General features: G+C 42.7%; 1 protein-coding gene across 1 annotated transcript in view; it reads right to left on the reverse strand.

Moving 5' to 3' along the window:
* The window catches only part of SYNJ2 (synaptojanin 2), a 68672-nt gene extending 51625 nt beyond the window's left edge, over positions 1-17047 (reverse strand). Inside the window, exons 1-2 of the mRNA XM_009907186.2 lie at positions 16572-17047; positions 9780-9866 (exon numbers count right to left, since the gene is read on the reverse strand). Of these exons, the coding sequence (XP_009905488.2) occupies positions 9780-9866; positions 16572-16692 (208 nt within the window). The 5' untranslated portion in view covers positions 16693-17047. The remainder of the gene's footprint in view (positions 1-9779; positions 9867-16571) is intronic.
* Between the last annotated feature and the right edge of the window lie 1031 nt (positions 17048-18078).

The raw sequence follows: 18078 nt of genomic DNA on the forward strand, positions 1-18078 counted from the left end.
TCATCTTATTCACTCCAGCTAGTAAGAAAAGATGGAAATGAGCCAACATTTGGTATTCTAGCACAGCAGAAACAACCGCTGACCTGTCAAGAGCAAGGTAATTAGCTAAGGGCACAGCGACAATCTAGGGCAGTATGGTTTCAGACAGCAAAAGGGAACACTTGGCGAGATCACCCTACAACCCCCCACAGTGGCCTGCTGTCCAACAATGCAGGCTGACACTCTCTCAACTTTTTTCTTTTTTTTTTTTCCCCTGGCATACCAGCAGGGGAGTCCCTTCTTCCAGCTCACAAGCTGCATACAGCAACTTGAGTTAGGGGTGATTTTCCGCAGGGATGGAATATTTGTGTAGGCACATGGGACTGGAATGGCAGGACAAGGTGGGAGATTAGATCTTATTCATTCCATTCTGCTGATGCTAGTTTTGTGTAAAGGTCACTGTAGGTGGTATTTACAAAAAAAGCTCTGTTCATCACATTTCTTTCAGTAACAAAGGTATGCTGTGTTCTACTGAGTGTTTCCAAGTACATCTGTACTTTTTGTAGATGAAAAAGTGGAGAGTTAGAAATACTGGAGAGTTAGAAATACACAAAACCTGACAGTGTATTCATCCTTTGCACAGCAGTATGCATAATTACAAAGAACTAAGAGTAAGAGATACATCAGTTACCACCATGGTAGTTCACACCTGACTAAATACTGTCTTACAGCCTCTAGAAGGATTTAGGAGGAGTCAGCTGTCTCTCAGGATTACTCATAGCTTCTGTGACTTTGGTGAAACCATGCAGAACTGATCATCTCAAACTGGACTTCATGAGAATCCGGAAGCAGTATCTAGAATCACTATTAATATGCTTCAGGGACAGAAAACTAGAAGTGACAGAATTGATCAAGCAAGCAGGATGGCTGGGATGCCGAGACAGAGAACATAAGCTTCATGGGCTTCAGTGACCTAGAAGGTCAGAAGAGCATTCAGAAGGGATCAGACAAGGAAGTTAACATTAAAATAGCCAAAAAACCCCAAAAAATTTAACCACAGTGGGATTGTTATTTGTGGTTCTGACCTTTGAGGAGTTTGTAACCAGCAGAAGAGAACTGAATATAAACAAAGCAATTCTTTATTAAATAAGTCAACAAGTGGGAATAAAGCATGACAGAAAAGCCAATCAAAACTACAGAGTTTTGCCTTCTCTAGAAATGTGCTATCTTGCAGCAGGGACTTGACTGTTTTTACTACCTCCTCCTTTCAACCACTCATTCCCAAAATGGGAGACACATCTACACATGCAGAGGTTGGGCATCTCTACCTCCTCAGATCACTAGATCATGAGCTCAAAAATAGTAATCACAGGTGAGGAGCTACCCCAAAGCATGAGACTGATGGCTTTCTGAAGCTGTAATACTCTTTCCTGCCACTGTGCAGTAACCCCATACAAGAAAGCTGATGTTGTCCAGCGTAGAGAAATGACGCCTTTGGGGAGATCTTATTGTAACCTTTCAATATATAAAGGGGAATTGTAAGAGGGAGGGAGACTTTTTATCAGGGTCTGCAGTGACAGAATAGGAGGCAACGTATTTTAACTGAAAGTTGATTCAGGATTAGATACAAAGAAGAATTTTTTTACAATGAAGGTGGACAGACAACGAAACAGGTTGCCTAGAGAAGCTGTGGATGCCCTGTTCCTTGAAGCATTCACAGTAACACTGGATGGGGCTTTGAGCAACCTAATTGAGTGAAAGATGTCCCTGCCCATCACAGGGGAGTTAGACTAGATGATCTTTAAGGGTCCCTTCCAACACAAACTGTTCATCATTCTATACACACTGAGTAAGTCTCTTTTCTCCAAATTATGGAGCAGCCTTCATTCCTTTTTCATGATGACTTTGAACAGGAAGAGGCTGGCAAAGGAGTTTCGCACTTACAGCCCAGGAAGTTGGAGAAAAGGGAAGAAATGAAACAAATATATTAAAGCTACAATAAACTTATCTTGTTTACCACTTTGTCCTCCTAGACTGCCCTGTGAGCTGAGGTGATCTTCAGATTTGCTTACATCACAAGGGATACACTACAAAACAGCCAGATACAGAAACCCTACAACACCAGAGCCTCAGCTTAACACAAATCTCTGTGACTCTGTGCCTTGGAAAAAGGTCACAACACTGTCTCTTGGTTTCCAAGACAGTATTTTGGACAGTGTCCCTGAGAATCAGCTCTGGCTGTCACTGCACTGTCTGCAGGAGGAACAAGGAGAAAACTAATCACAGCATCTTATTAACAGTGTCCAAGCCTGTGCCCCACCCACTTTTACTCACTGCAAAGATACAGCCAGGATCCTCAGTAGAAGTAAGGCTCCCATCAGTCTTTCACCCTTTTAGAACCTCATGCAGCAAAATTAATGCTACCAAAACATATTCCACTATTTATCTGTAAGGTCTAAGCCATGCAGCTATACACAGTGAAACAAAACTTTCCCGGTCTTCCCTTCTTTGCCAGCAACATTCCCAGGGGCTGGGAATCTCTTCTTTAAATCCCACACCTTTTTTCTCACACTGTTTGTTTGTCCTCAACCAAGGCTGCCAATATTTTTAAACATATTGATAACTACAGGTTTGTGATGGAAATGATAATTGTTCTATCTCCACTCATACTTTCACTTAGGCATTTTGTCAGATTGAAAACATTATTCCAAGGACTAAAATATTACATATCCAAATAGTACCCAGTATGGCAGAAATTTAACAGGGAAATGCTTCTGCTTATTTGCCCAGTCACTGAAAGTCTGACTATTATTGTGGATATATTAGAGCAAAAAATCAGTGCATTTAATTCAAAATCTAAACTTTTAAAAGTCAGCATTGTTTCTTTTCTGGTATGTAAATGTCAACAAGCCATAATCTTTCCCTTTGAAAACAGATACTTAACATGAAAACAGCTGTACCAACCACGACCCTATCTGAAAGCACTTAAATTTAACAGTAGCAATCTCTTCAATTGCTTCAATCAGAATAGATGCTGCTATTGAAGTAATTTTTATAAAAAGCAAAATTAAAATCAACTTTCTCAACTTTCTATAAATTGCAGACACTAAGTTATTTGGCTTTTGCTCATTCATTTCAAGCAAAATAACATTCTTAGCTGACAAGAATTTGCTGAAATAATTCTCTTCGTTCCTGAACAATTCAGTTTTATTATCCAGTAAGTCTCACAAAAGAATGCAAGAATTTGAATTCCTGGCTTACCCCACACACACACCCCAAAAAAACAGGAAAACAAAGTCAAAACCCCAAACCAAACACATAAGAACAAAAAAAGCTGGAACGAGTCCAGAGAAGAGCAACAAAGTTGGTGAGGGGTTTGGAACATAAGCCCCACGAGGAGAGGCTGAGGGAGCTGGGGTTGCTTAGCCTGGAGAAGAGGAGACTCAGGGGTGACCTTATTACTCTCTACAACTACCTGAAGGGAGGTTGTAGACAGACGGATGTTGGTCTCTTCTCCCAGGCGGCCAGTACCAGAACAAGAGGACACAGTCTCAGGCTGTGCCAGGGGAGGTTCAGGCTAGATGTTAGGAAAAAGTTCTATACAGAAAGAGTGATTGCCCATTGGAATGGGCTGCCTGGGGAGGCGGTGGAGTTGCCATCATTGGAGGTTTTCAGGAGAAGACTTGATGGGGTGCTTGGTGCCATGGGTTAGTTGCTTGGGCGGTGTTGGATTGGTTTATGGGTTGGACGCGATAATCTTGAAGGTCTCTTCCAACCTGGTTTATTCTATGTATTCTATGTAAATTTCTTATGGTAGGTGGATTTGTGAAGCCATGGCACAAGAAAGACAAGATTTTTCAAAATGAAATAGCTTTTGCTGAGCAAACTGAAAATACCACAACTTTAATAAAACAGATCAAATTGAAACACCCAGACATTCCTTAAAACTAGACAGTATTTCCTCTTAAAACAATCAAGACTACTCCATTAATCCCCTGCAAGCCTTAACTTTTCAGAATTGCAGCTAACCACCATTTCCAGCTCTGCAATTACATTAAAAACACTGATACTTCTAAGTTTCCAGTGAAACTGTTTTTATGCAAGTAGCACCTGAAGTACCAGACTAACACCAATTACAATAAAAAATACATCACATAGTCAAGTCAAATCCACCTGCCAGCATGATCAAGAAGTATGTTATGGGGTTACAACCTTTGAAGGGAGCTAAACATTATTCAAGGCATTTACGTTTCTTCTGTCTAGAACATCAACAGCAGCATGGACAAAAATACTAAAGCCATGAAATGGGCAATCATCCCTTAACGGTAAGCTCAAACAAATCAGGAAGCTAGGTTTTAAAACGCTGGCAATGCATCCTCAAGATCAAAGGGAGAATTAACACCTAATTAGTTCCCTAAAGGCAGTGGCCCTGTCAGTACTACCATTGCAGCCAGTCTCCAGAGGTTCCCTGCTCTCAGGAGCTCCCTGCACACCTGGAGCAGGGTACAGGCCAAACTCCAGTATAACTTCTTGAAACAGTCATTAAAAAAATTAATTAACACAAATGCAGTGGGACTTTTCTCTTGATTTCATGTGCAGCATGGTAGCAGGAAGTAGGTTATATTCAGCTGACAGCCACAAGGCGCAAGACCAACAGGATCAGCAGTAAAGCAAATAAAAAGAAACTCTAAAGGAAGGAATAGTTTTTCCTGTGATCAAGGCTCCAGGTCTGGCTCATATATTTCTCTTTGTACCAATAACTACATCAGCTGTGGACAATTTACCAGGCCTCCCATCTCAAAAAACAAACTTTTTTTTCCCCCCCATTAACTTTTACAAGTAGTTCAATGTACAATCCTGCTTCATATTGGCCTTTCTAAACTTTACACATAGATGGAAGTGATTTATCAACAAAAGAACTGCAGTTCAAGAAGATCTTATAAATGCCCCATGTTTCCTTGGGATGCAATCTGGAATGTTCTGAAGAAACCTTTGAAATCATTTCAGAGCAAGTAGTAGTGTTCCTTGCTTTCCACAGCAACGCACCCATGAAAAAGCAAGGCTCATATACACTGGGGGCGGGGGGGGAAATCTTTCAAAGCTTATGGACCAAGTTTTGACATCAGGTAGATGGGAATAAATGTTCATGTGTTGTGCCCAAGGTCATTACTGTGCCCCATTACAGCTATAAATCACCAGAACTGTCTAGAAATAACACTTTCGAAGAAACGCAAGAGATATTTTGCTCACAACGACACATGCCTAATGCCCTTTCATCTGGTTGCACAAGGGAGGCAGAGGATGGAGAATATTTTGCATAGAAACAAGACAAAAATTACTTGCATCCATATTTTCAGAAGTTCCTGTGAAACCAACTGCCTTAATCCAAGTTGAACAGGAAACACAGTTCTGGTACGTCACACCCTACAATAATAAGCTGCAGTTTCTGTGTTTAACTTGACTACATGACTCAAGGCAATTGTTTCCCCTGCAATTTAGAGGATGACTTCAGTGGTGCCTACTATGAATTGCAATGAAAAGGAAGCAATATTCAGTTCTTATTTTCTCGTTCTAAATTGCAAATATTTCTATCATAGAATCACAGAATGGTCTGGGTTGGAAGGGACCTCTGAAGTTCATCTAGTCCAACCCCCTCTGCAGTAAGCACAGGCATCCTCAACTAGATCAGGCTGCCCAGCCTCACTTTGAATATCTCCAGGGATGGGGCCCCAACCACCTCCCTGGGCAACCTGTTCCAGTCTTCATAGTAAAGTACCTCATAGTAAAGTACCTGCTCCTAATATCCAATCTAAATCTGCTCTTCTCTAGTTTGAAGCCATTGCCCCTCATCCTATCACTGCAGGCTTTTGTGAACAGCCTCTCTCCATCCTTCTTGTAAGCCCCCTTCAGGTACTGGAAGGCTGCTATTAGGTCTCCTCGGAGCCTCCTCCTTTCCAGACTGAACAACCCCAGCTTCCTCAGCCTGACTTCGTAGCAGAGGTGCTCCAACTCCTTGATCATTTTTGTGGCCCTCCTCTGGACCTTCTCCATCAGGTCTGTGTCCTTTCTATATTGAGGGAGTACTGCACTGCAGAATCACCTCTCTGGATCTGCTGGCCATGTATCTTTTGACATAACCCAGGATGTGTTTGGCCTTCTGGGCTGCAAGCACACAGTTTGCCCATGTCCAGCTTCTTGTCCATCAGCACTCCCAAGTCCTTTTCCACAGGGCTACTTTCTATCGCCTCATCCCCCAGACTGTATTAATAGTGAGGATTGTTCCAGCCCAGGTGCAGAACCCTGCACTTGCTCTTGTTGAATCTCATAAGGTTCACCTGGGCCCACCTCTCCAGCATGTCCAGGTCCCTCTGGTGTCACCTGCAAACTTGCTGATGGTGGTCTCGATCCCGCTGTCTATAACACATCCCCTCATGTAGGGCTGTTAATTTCTTTCTTAAGAAGTTGACATCCAGGCATTCTAGGAGCCTCCTGGATTGCCTACAGCTATCTGTGCTGCTTTTCCAACACATGTCAGGGTGGTTAAAATCCCACAGAAGGATGAGAGCCTGTGATCTCCATGCCTCCTCAAGCTGGAGTAAGAAGGCTTCATCAACAGGTTCAGCTTGTTCAGGTGGTTTGTAGCAGACTCCTACCACAGGGCTGCCTTTGTTTCCTTATCCCCAATACCTACCCTTAAGCTTTCAACCTGCTCATGGCTATTCTTCAGCGACAACTCTTCACACTCCATTCTCTTCTTTACATAAAGGGCAACATCTCCACCCTTTCTTCCCCTCCTGGTCCCTTCTGAACAGCCTGTAGCCATCGATTGCCACGCTCCAGTCCTAGGATTCATCTCACCAAGTTTCCATAATTGCCACTATGTTGCAGCTTTCCTGCAGCAGGGTAGCTTCCAGCTCCTCCTGTTTGTTGCCCATGCTGCATACACTGGCAACTGCCTTTTCCTTTTAAAAATTAATCTGCTCCAGTATTTGCTCTTTCTCCATTCCAACACAGTCATGCCATTGTCTGCTCCATCTCCACTCCACACATACCTCCACTTCACTTTATAGTCCACTGAAAAATTACTTGCAGGACACTTTTGCCTCTCAGAATTAGCAACAGAACATAGCTGAGGAGTCAATTCTAACCTCCTAGCTGAAAGTATCTGAGGAAATCTAGAGCAGAATAAAGAAATAGCTCAAGATTTTCACACAGCAATTTTAGTGTCAAAGATACTCTTTCTTTCTCTTCTGAATAAAAATATATTATAAGCAAATGTTCAAAAGGAACAGAAAACAAGTACTTTGGGGTTTTTTTCCTTTGAAACTTCTTCCTTTCAATTGCACATTGTATATATGTGAGAGGAAGAGTGTAAACAGTCAAATGAATTCAGAATGCCTCCCCAAATACAGCACCTATGTGGTGTTGGCATCAAAATAATCCATTACATATGCCCCCCTCCTGACATCGGAAGCTAAACCAAACACGGCAAAGCCAGCTCTTTTAACACTTTGCCTGAGATGCATTTGCCACTGCTAGATCTTCTTTGGCAGCGAAATCTTGGCTGAGATTCAGCTCAGAAACACTGTACAATTCATTCTGCCGCCATCCATCTCACAAAATAAAGCAAAAGAACTCAGTGAGTCATGTTAACAGACATAAGTACATAGAAGTGAATGCTATTACTGGTGGGAAACAATAACTCTGTGAGTCAGTTTCACTTAGTTCATCTCCTTTCTCGTGAAAGGCAAGATCTGCTTTGACAGGCATGCCATGTGATTTATTGATTCCTAAGTAGCAATATTTACAGGTCAATTGAAGTGCTCAGAAACATTTTTCATGTCTTGAAAAAAAGTTTCCCCTTCTGTTCTACAACCATACTCTTTTATTATCCCAGTGGAATGTACTTTCATAAATATTTTCAGTTAATTTAGTACATATGGTCTGTAGGTTTGGAAAAAATAGTGAACTCATGAACAAAGTCTATGTGATCACTGATACTTGGTGAAGAGCTGGCCAATTACATCCTTGTTTGCAGTTACACAGAAAAGAGACAAAAGTTATACTGCATTCCTTTCTAGTGTCAATCTTTGATGCAAGCAACAGCTTGCATGGAACTTAGTTATAGGCAAGATGGAAAATACAGAAGGTCTAACTGAGACTGTGAAAAATATGAGCTACCACTTGAATGGTGAGATAACAGACATGCAGTCATCTTTGCTTTTTAAAGTATGTTCAGCAGCATAAAATATTTGCTTATCTTTGCTTACCACTACAGCATGACCCTCCTGTCTTTCCACTCAGTCACAATTACAAGTTTGTCTCCAGTATCTAACTCTTTTATCCAATTACCAAAAAAAAGAAAAAATATTAACAATCCCTTCTAATGGAAGCTCTGTACCAAGTAATTTAATGCTAGAACAAGGCTGAAGTGCAGTGACAAAGCTCAAGAGAGTGAAATCCTCAAACTTCAAGGGCACCAAACAGGTGTTACTCAAAACAAAATAAGGACACAGGAAACAAAGAAATAAAAGGATAAAGGAGAAAAAAATAAGGCAGAGAAGATTTCACATGTAATTTGAAATAATTCAGCTTTTAATATGAAGACTAAATCTGGCTATAGTTTCCATCACATAAGAGAAACTACCATCATCTGTAGTTTAAATTCAACAGCTACATTCCTTTACTATTACAACAAGATTCATGAGACTACTATGAAGAAAAACAGGCCCAAGTGCCAAGAAAAACTAATCACCAGTCCTCCATGTTTAATTATACTAACAAATTTATATTAATCTCCATAGAATTGCCTAATTATCTCCACAAGAAACAGAAACAAAAAGCTCACATTGATTTCTAAAGACTAGATGGGCCTGCAGTTTAAAATAGGAACACAGAAATCTTTCAGATTGGAGTCACCTCTTCAGATCAACCTCAAGTCATATTATTCAAGTCATAAAAATGCCAAAAAAAGGGAAAAAACAAAAGCAGGCTATAAAAAGATACACTTACATCTACTGGTCTAAATACATCAGTGCTCACACCACCACAGCCTTTGGCAGATTCCTTGACCAAGTCACGTGGAAAACAGTCTTGTCATCCCTCCAAGTCAAAAGTACTGTAAGAAGACCATGGGACCAGGGCTTTTTGTTTTAATACATATTTTTCATCAGTGAATTTGAAGTCTGCTGTGCAAGCTACTATTATCACCAAATCAGAGACTGCAGTTCTTTTCCTAAAACATGTTATTTCCATTAACATTCCTGTAAGCAGTATAATAGCAAGTCCTTTGCAAAATCAACATTCCCAAACCATACAGAAATTTACAACAATGAGAATAAAAAGTCCCTTACTATACTGCCTGAAATTGAAGTCCTGCTTCTGCAAATCTTACCCACATGAATTACCCAATAAAAGGCAACTGGGCATTATAGTAAGGACTAACAACTTGTGGCACTGCAGTCTTAGATGACCATAATTAACCAGTGTTCAAACATGATCTTTCAAAAAAAGAGTAAGAAATCATAGCTTGCCTTGGACAAATGTGGTAAGCAAAAAAAAAAGGCAATTAGCTTCAGACAGCTAAGAATGTCAGACAAAACAGAAGTGAGGAAAAAGTCCAAAATTCAGTTAGTGATATGCTTTTGGCACAGTATATAAGAAACAGATCTTTTCCAAGTGTACATAACAAGGTGTAATTAACTTTTATAAGTTCAGGAACTGGGCAGCTTAAGCCACTTGTTGTCTTTTAGTACTGTCTGGGTGTTTTATAATCTCAAGTCATACCAATAGTCACTTACCACATTTAAGCTGAAGTTCTCCTAAACAGCCATAAGCCTCCATCAGCTTTTCATACTGTCCTTTAATTGCATCCTTTTCTTCTGGACCTGAGAAACAAAAAGTGAAAGCCAGTAAACTTTTTCAGTCTTTACAAAATGTTCAGACTTCTACTGCCTACATCAGTAAAACAACACTACATGTAAAAAAACCCTACAGTACAAAGGTATGGACAAACTGCTGTAAGAACAGTGATTAAAAAGTGATGGGACAGAAATGCACAGCCTCCCCATGCACCACCCTAGAAGAAAGGAGGGCACTCACTACTAACAATCAGGTTGTTTGGAAAGATAATGCTCTTACTGTAAGGTACAGAGGCCACACCAGTTTCAGAATAAGGACTATACAGGCATGCCATTCTAAAATAAGAATAAAATTGTAATTTTTGTGGTCATAAGTTAAAATATAATATAATTTTCCTTGAAGTGCAAAAAGAAATGGTTTCTGCTTCCAGATTCTCACAGTCTAGTTTCAGACAGAACAGGATTTTTTTTACACCAGATAATAAACTTTGATGTAGACATAATATCAGATGCTGATTTGAAGCTGAATTAAACTTAGATTTTAGTGAATTAAGAATTAACTGAGTCAGATGCTGATATTAGATTTGTGTATTTCTGCAACAACTGACTTTAATGGGCACAAAATCAATATTCAGATGATAAGCCAGAACGTGGCCCAAACTTCTCACTGGCTGCAATTTGAAGTAAAACCAAAGTATTTTCTGAGTAAGTCTGCTCTTTGTATGTATTTCTGAATGAGGAACAAGGTTAACTTCTCATGAGGTAAACAGGCTGTGCCCCTCAAATGTCTATTTACTTCCTGAGCACAGCAAAACAAGCAACATGGTAATTTTGAGGTTAGCTAATACTTTACAATCTTATGCTCCCAGTCAACTTGAAAAGCTAAAAAACAAAATTGAACTTTCTGGGCATATAAAGGACAAATTGAACTGCCTGCAATGGATGAGAGAACAGAAAGGAAAGAACAGAACAGACTTCTCTTTATAAACCTCAAGAGGCAAGCAGCTCAGCGAGAAGCAGGGAAAGCAAATAAATATTCCATATAACACTGACTTTTTGAAGCGAAAGGAAGGATGGTTCCACAATTCCTTAGCAGAAGCAATCCCCAAAGGAAGTCATACCACACTTGTCTCAATTTTTGCACCCATGACAAATAAGGAAGACTTGATAATTTGTTATTTTTATTTTTGATCTCAGACTCTCAGAACTTGTCTATTCCACTTTCTTAGAGACACTGAGTGAATCAGGAGAAAGTATTAATACCACACACACACAAGTGAATCAAAACACAAGCAACAGAAAGAGGATAAAGGGATTTTTATTGGGTAACTTAAACCTCTGGATGGTCACAATTTAAATATTCAGTACCAGTACCTCCTAAGAGCTGAGACTCTGAAAGCTCAGTTCTTGTCACTTCAAAATAAAAATAATCAGCAAAAATAGTTTAGACAGACTATAACAATGTTTAACTTTTTATAAAAGATTCCCTGACAATCCTTCCTTATGAATTAAAAACTAGAATAAAACTAAAGAGGTTAAACAAGGGATCTTGCACTTCCCATGGGTTCTTCACTAAGTTAAAAATAGCAGCAACAATTGGCTTTTTTATTAAATCTGTTCTCTGCCTTAAAAGCTTATCCTTGTTCCCTTTAAAATACAAAGGAAAAACCATAAGCAAAATTCTTGCTTCCAACATTGCATCTTTTGGAAGAAATAGAGAATGACAGAAACAGCAAAAGATTCAGAGCTCAGGCTGATGCAGGAGCTCACCACCTTGCAGGATAGGCACAACTTGGAAACATTTAAAAGACACCTTGAAAGCATGGTGATATTCTTCAGAACACAATTACAGCTTGGCATGTTGACTGTTACAGAATCTGGCAAGAGCATGATACAAAATAATGGGATTTATTTCAGTGTGGAAATCAGCAACACAGAACTTGCCACTAACAGCAAGAAGCACCTGACACTGGCATGTACAGAAGCTACCAGTTTCCCAGGCCAAGCCAGCAGCATCACACACACACATCAGCTTCCAGCACAGGACTTTTCCAAGCACACAAACAGCTGCAGTTTGTCAACAGTGATACAGAAATACCACTGGACAGGCCATCTGACAGAACAGGTCCACACAGTAGCATCAGTACCAGGAGAGCTGGCTGGAAGGGAGGAGCAGGCTCCAAACACAAAGCTCTGGGAAGAGTCTGGCCTGTGTTTCCACTCCTGGCTAACAACTTGCTGGTAACTGCTACCACATGGCAGACTCTGTACTTTATCCCAGGGTTCATTTTGCTTCCCAGAGCAATTTAGACTCAGAAACCGAAAAAGCAGCAAAGTGATCTTTCCTTGATACTTCTATGCACTTTTCTAAAGATACAGCATGCTCTAAAACCACACCTGTGGATAGTTTGAGAAGGAAGGAACAAGCCAAACAGACAAGCTATGCCCACGGGTCATGCAAATGGAGGGGCCAGAATATTTTAGTGCATGCATACATAATTTGTGTGGGAAGAAAAAAAGTAATCCATTTGTTATAGGTACTGACAGAATGTGAAGACTCCTGTTCCATTATACTCCTCTGTGTTGCTCAAACTCCTGATGTGCACTGTAATGACTGCCATTATGCGTAGGTCAGGCAGGGGTCTCTGGCAACAGAGGTCCATCCAGCAGCTCCCAAATGCTGCATACCCTCCATAAGGGCCCTCAGGATTGGATGGATGAGTCCTTCACCTCTCACAGCCTCCAGCCATCACATATTGCTGCATGCCCTGCCAGTGTGAAAGTAAAGATACAGGCAGCATCCCTCCAGCACTGGGAAGTCCTAAGCCAGATTCCAACATATTCCAGCCAATCTTTTGGGGTTTTTGAAGGGGGTGAGGGATAAGGATGAGGAATTCTACCCCCACCCCTCCAAACCATTATAAAAAGCAATACATAGAAAGCATAACTGAAGTGTGTCTTTAAAAAGACATTAATGCAAAGGGCTTGAGCCAAGTTCATACCTTATTATTAAAAAGAAGTATTTCCAAATTCTACACATTTATTATTGAAACCTCAAATAACTGCCAGCAAAACCTAGTCTGAAACATCTCCCAGAGCATTCATGAACAGCGCTAGGACACAAGAGTCAGAGAGAGATAGACTAGAGAGAGAACAGAGCTAACTGATATACTACTACTGATTTTGCAAGATGAAGAAGAGAGTTAAAAACTGCTACAAAACTCTAAAGGATTGTTGACAAATGGGGAACATATAAACCACATCTGACAAGTTTTAACAATATGGGAAATAGTGGTTTAGCAACACCACTGGGCAGCTGGATATGCCCAAAGACATGGGACTTTTCTAATTAGTAACACAAAAATGATTTTGCAGTTTCTCTGTTAAGTGTTCCAAACTCAGAGTTTTTATTCTTCAGTAGCTTTCATAAAAACTCTAAACTGCAGAGGCAGTAAGAGTGGTCTGCTTGAAAACCTAGGACAAGGACTAGATGTTTACCTATACCCTGCTCCCATGTAAAATCCTTCCTTTTTCAAGCCAGATGGCTTGAGATGCATATGTAGATAGCTAATGCACAATATTGCTACAGAAGTTAATGAAACTCACAAGAAGTTTTCTCCTTAGAGAAAAAGTCCAATTTGCAAATACAGTGCATTTGGTTACTACTGAATAACAACTGTAGATACTAATGAATACACACAGTCATTACCAAACTGCACTAAAGCTTTCCATGAATACTTTTAGCAATCTTCCCTTCCACTAAGCATAATTGAGTACCTACCTCTCTGCAATCATTACCACAACTGTGTTGTGCTCATAACAGCTTTACAGACCTGCACACTGTGTTCCTCAGGCACTTTTCTTAGTATCAATTATGTAAAAACTCCTGATATAAATTATAGATGACTGGAATGTTGGTTCAGAATTTTAACCCTTGTGAAACAGAAGACAAACCATAATTCAACAAAACCAAGCTACAACAAACTCAGAGTGGTCTTTTCCCATGTGTAAAATGTTTCAGAACCAAAGAAAAACACCACTCTCAAGTACATATTCCACATGGCCTATGCAAATGCCCCTTCCTACTTGTAAAAGCTGCAAATTCCATTTAATGGCTACCAAGACTGGACAGACATATAGTTTTCTTTATTCAATCCTTTCTTAGGGCTGATCCCCCAGACTTCAACAGGAACCAACACCTCTCACACATATGGTGCCCAGAAACATCAGTGACTGGAGGGAGAGAGTGGAAAGGTACCATAGTTCCAAGTTCAGCATTCAAGAGCTCTTGAAGAAGATGTCTGTGATCAGACTTACAGAAAAGAGTTTCACAATTATATTTACACATTTTCTAGAAATTGGTATTTCTGCCTGAAAACACAACAAATAAAGCCAGGAAGTGGCATTGGGGAAAATCAGTTCACTGGCTTCCTGCATTAGATTGAAAACATTCTATTTCTAGGGAGGAAGATTATGTTTTCAGAGCTGCATGCACATATATATGAATACTTTAATTCACAACCAAGAACAAGAACATCAGACTCAAAGCCATTCACATAATCACCAAGGTTGGAAGAGACCTCAAAGATCATCAAGTCCAACCTGTCACCACAGGCCTCATGACTAAACCATTGGATCTCTATAGGCCAGTGCTATGATCTTTAGGCAGTTAAGAACATAAAGATAAGAGACTAGTCCCTGGGTCATCTCCCCAGAGCTAGACCATTATGTTTATAAGCTTTCTGTCACATATTACATATATTAATGCAGAAACTTGCTGTCACTACAGACGTAAACCATCAAGCAGAATTTATACCTCACAACTGCTAACAGTTTCCTAACATAGACAATGAATCTTGTAATCTACACTCTACACTAGTTTCCCCCTCCTTTCTCTGGTCCTTTGCTGCATAAAAGTAAGAAACAAACTAAACTCTCTCAGCTAGATAAACTAGCATTTCCTGTAATAAAGGAGCCAACTACAGGCAAGAAAAGAGAAACCAAATGAAATGAAATGACAATAGCATTAACACAGAGTGGGCTGGATGCCAAGGCATACATGATTACAGTTATCTCAAGAGGTGACATTGGACTTTCAAAAGGCATGGTGAACAGGCTTTTATGCCAGCCATGTTACAGATCAATACTTCAAAATTTTTCCAATATACATTTTAAAAGAGACTATATAAAAGCTCTAATCATTTTTAGCTATAGTAATTCAAAGAGGAGATGGCAACACTGGGGGAGAAAAAGCTATTGTAAATTATGATTCCCTTAATTACTGAGATTCCAACTACTGGTCACACAAATGGCTTGGAATCACTAGATGAATACTGGTCTCTTGATTTTACCCATGCACATTGGCTTTAGGCAGTGGACATGCTTTAGATTTGTATCAAAGTAATGAAATACAGATCAAAACCCACTGGTAGCAATGAAAAGGTTTAATGTAACTGGTTTCTTAATCTGGGAAAGCAAATAAAATGCTGCTCATTACTAACAGAATTCTCATTTCACCAGTTCAAAAAATCCCTCCCCCCAAAAAAACAGAGAAATGTAACACACTATTGCCACTTAATTTAACAAGAAAATGAGCCTTCAAAGTATTACACAATATAAAATCACAATAAAAATTAAAATAAACACCTCACAGTGTGGCATTAGCAGATCTTTATCACTGGAGATGGTATTTTTTCCATTATCAGAACTATTCTCATGAAAATCAACTGCCACCTGAAGACCTTTTTTAGCATCCCTTTTCCTCTTAGCTGCTTGAATATGGAGTAGTGTAACACCATGAACAGTGGCATGACTACAGGAACAGGTAAGTATTACAGGCAAAAATAATATAAAACGCAGCACGAGCACAATCTGTTCCCCTACACTAGTTTTTGCACATACCTCATTTACCCCAACTCATGGGTGGCAATTATCAAAACAGAGGATGAGAAACATTAAGGAAGTTTATGACTTCCACTGCCCCGGTGAAGGGACACAAGAGCAGGTGTGGTATCACAGCAAAAAGCCAGGTGTGCTTTACAGGATGTGACTCTCAAGTCATACATTCAAAACAATCTCTGAAGTGGATGACTACACTGGTGGCCAGCACCCGACGTAGCTGAAAGAACTTTCAAGAGGCACCGCCCCTTTAGGTGAACCCTCCGCTGTGGTCAGTAAGGCTCATACAAGGCTGTAGAGTACAAGTCCGGTACAGTAAAAGTGCCTTGTGCTGAGACCCCACGGAGACCAGACATGCAGGTGGCCTCTCCTGCTTCTTCCACCCTGGTTGCTGGTGAGGACAATGGTATCCAGGACACAGAGCCGTTCACGCATGGGATCAGGCTTGGGGTCGCACAGGGAGGAGATGCTGGCTAAACCTCCACGCATGGCAGGGTACCGGGGGTCACTCTACAGCGGCAAGTGGGCAGGTCTGGAGGACTATACTGGAGACCGGGTTTTAAAGTGAGGTGAGCTAGTTTCCTCCAGTCAGTGTTCCACTGGGCCCAAGTCTATGCTCTTCCCATCCTCTCTCCAAGCCACAAGGAAAAGTGCCTCCCGTGCATTGACCGGTGCCTCCCGGCACCCCATCGCTGGCACCACGAGTCATACAGACAGCACAGCGGCACCAGGCGCATACCCACAGCCACGCCACCTTCCCACGACACAGCCTCCCCCAACAGGCACGGCGCGGGAAGCCGCCCGGCCTGGTCCGGCCCGGCCCGGGGCACTTACTGAGCGCCGCCACGGTGCCGGCCTCCAGCAACAGGCAGTCCTGGCGAGTGCGCGCCTCCAGTAGAGCGCTCGGCCCCGGCTCCTGCTTCCAGAGCAGCCGCAGCCCTTTGCTTAGAGCCATGGGAGCGGTTGGTCGCGGGGAGGAAAGAGCAGGAGGTGCCGGCGAAGGGAAGATGCGTCCCACAGCGCGGGTGGCGAAGGAGTCGCCGTCTCCTCAAGCGCAGGGAGCGCGGCTCTCGGGGGCCGCCAGCAGCCCCTGCCGCCGCGGGAGCTCCCGATCCCGGCAGCCCGCTTCTCCCCGGCAGCGAGGACGCCCTGGGAGGCGGCCAAAATAGGTAGCCGCGTCCCCTTCCCGGGAGCCGGTCACCTCAACAGGCCTCCAAGTGCCTGCACGGGGCGCCCAGCGGAGAAGGGAGCGGAGAGTCTGCGGCTGCTGTTTCTCCCTGTTCCCTGCAGCCCCGCAGCACAGCTGCTGCCTCCTCCTCGGGGAATCCCCAGCTGCGGACAGCGGGGCGGGAACGACCGTCCCCTCTCCGTCTTTCTTTTCCCACCCACGGTCCCCTGTAAACTTTGCAGAGTTAACTTTTGTCACTCTGGCTCCCTGGCTACGGCTCCGCCTCCTCCGAGACAGGTACAAGCCGCCAGAAGGGCACCCCCACCCTCTGCCCGCGGGGGAGGGGAGGACGGGCAACCGTTGCCGCGCCCTGTGGGACGCTGTAGGCCCTGGCCCTGGCCCGCAAGTCGGCGCTGCCCAGCCCCTCGGGGGCGCGTCTGGGCCGCTACGGCTCAGGTGAAGTTGAGCTGTGGAGGCAGCGCGGCTGGCCCCTGGCCCTCCAGCGGCTCGCCGGCAGCGCCCTGTGGCCCTTCGCACCGCGGGAGGGCCGAAATAAGTGAAATGCCTTGAGGGGCCGAAATGACTTCCCGCTGACGTGGCAAGCGCGGGCTGCCGCCCAGCTTTGCCCTGGACAGCCCGCGCTCCTTCGCGCTTCCTGCAGCCGGGCGGCGGTGAGAGGCCGACTGAGGCCACGGTGGGGTATCGCGGCCCCTTGGCAGGCTGCTGCCTTCGGGGTTCAGGGCGTTTCGGCTGTGCCTAGGAAGCGCGGCCCCGCCGGTTGTATGTAAAGCGTTTCGGATAAAAGGCACAATGCACGGTTTGGATTGACTAGTAATCAAAAAGGTGTTCCTTCGTATAAAAGCGTGGGGGTTGTTCGTGTGGGTTTTTGCCCCCCTCGGATCTGGCAGGATTCCCAGAGTGATTACCTGTTGAGACTGTGCAGGATGAAGTGATAATTTTTTTTCCAGAGTTCAGTTACTAAGATTGAGGAGTTACTCAGATTGAGGAGGTAGGCACAGGTAAGTGAGGAAAACTTCTCTCTGCTTAGAAGTTTCCGTTCACAACGGAGACAGAGGAGTTTAGTAAAGCTTTATTCGAATAACGGGAGAGTCCACGGGACAATTCCTGGTGGCGTCTCTCAAATTGCTGGGAGATGTAGCTCCCCTTTTATCC

Source organism: Dryobates pubescens, chromosome 6 (assembly GCF_014839835.1).
Source record: "Dryobates pubescens isolate bDryPub1 chromosome 6, bDryPub1.pri, whole genome shotgun sequence".
Classification (NCBI taxonomy): domain Eukaryota; kingdom Metazoa; phylum Chordata; class Aves; order Piciformes; family Picidae; genus Dryobates; species Dryobates pubescens.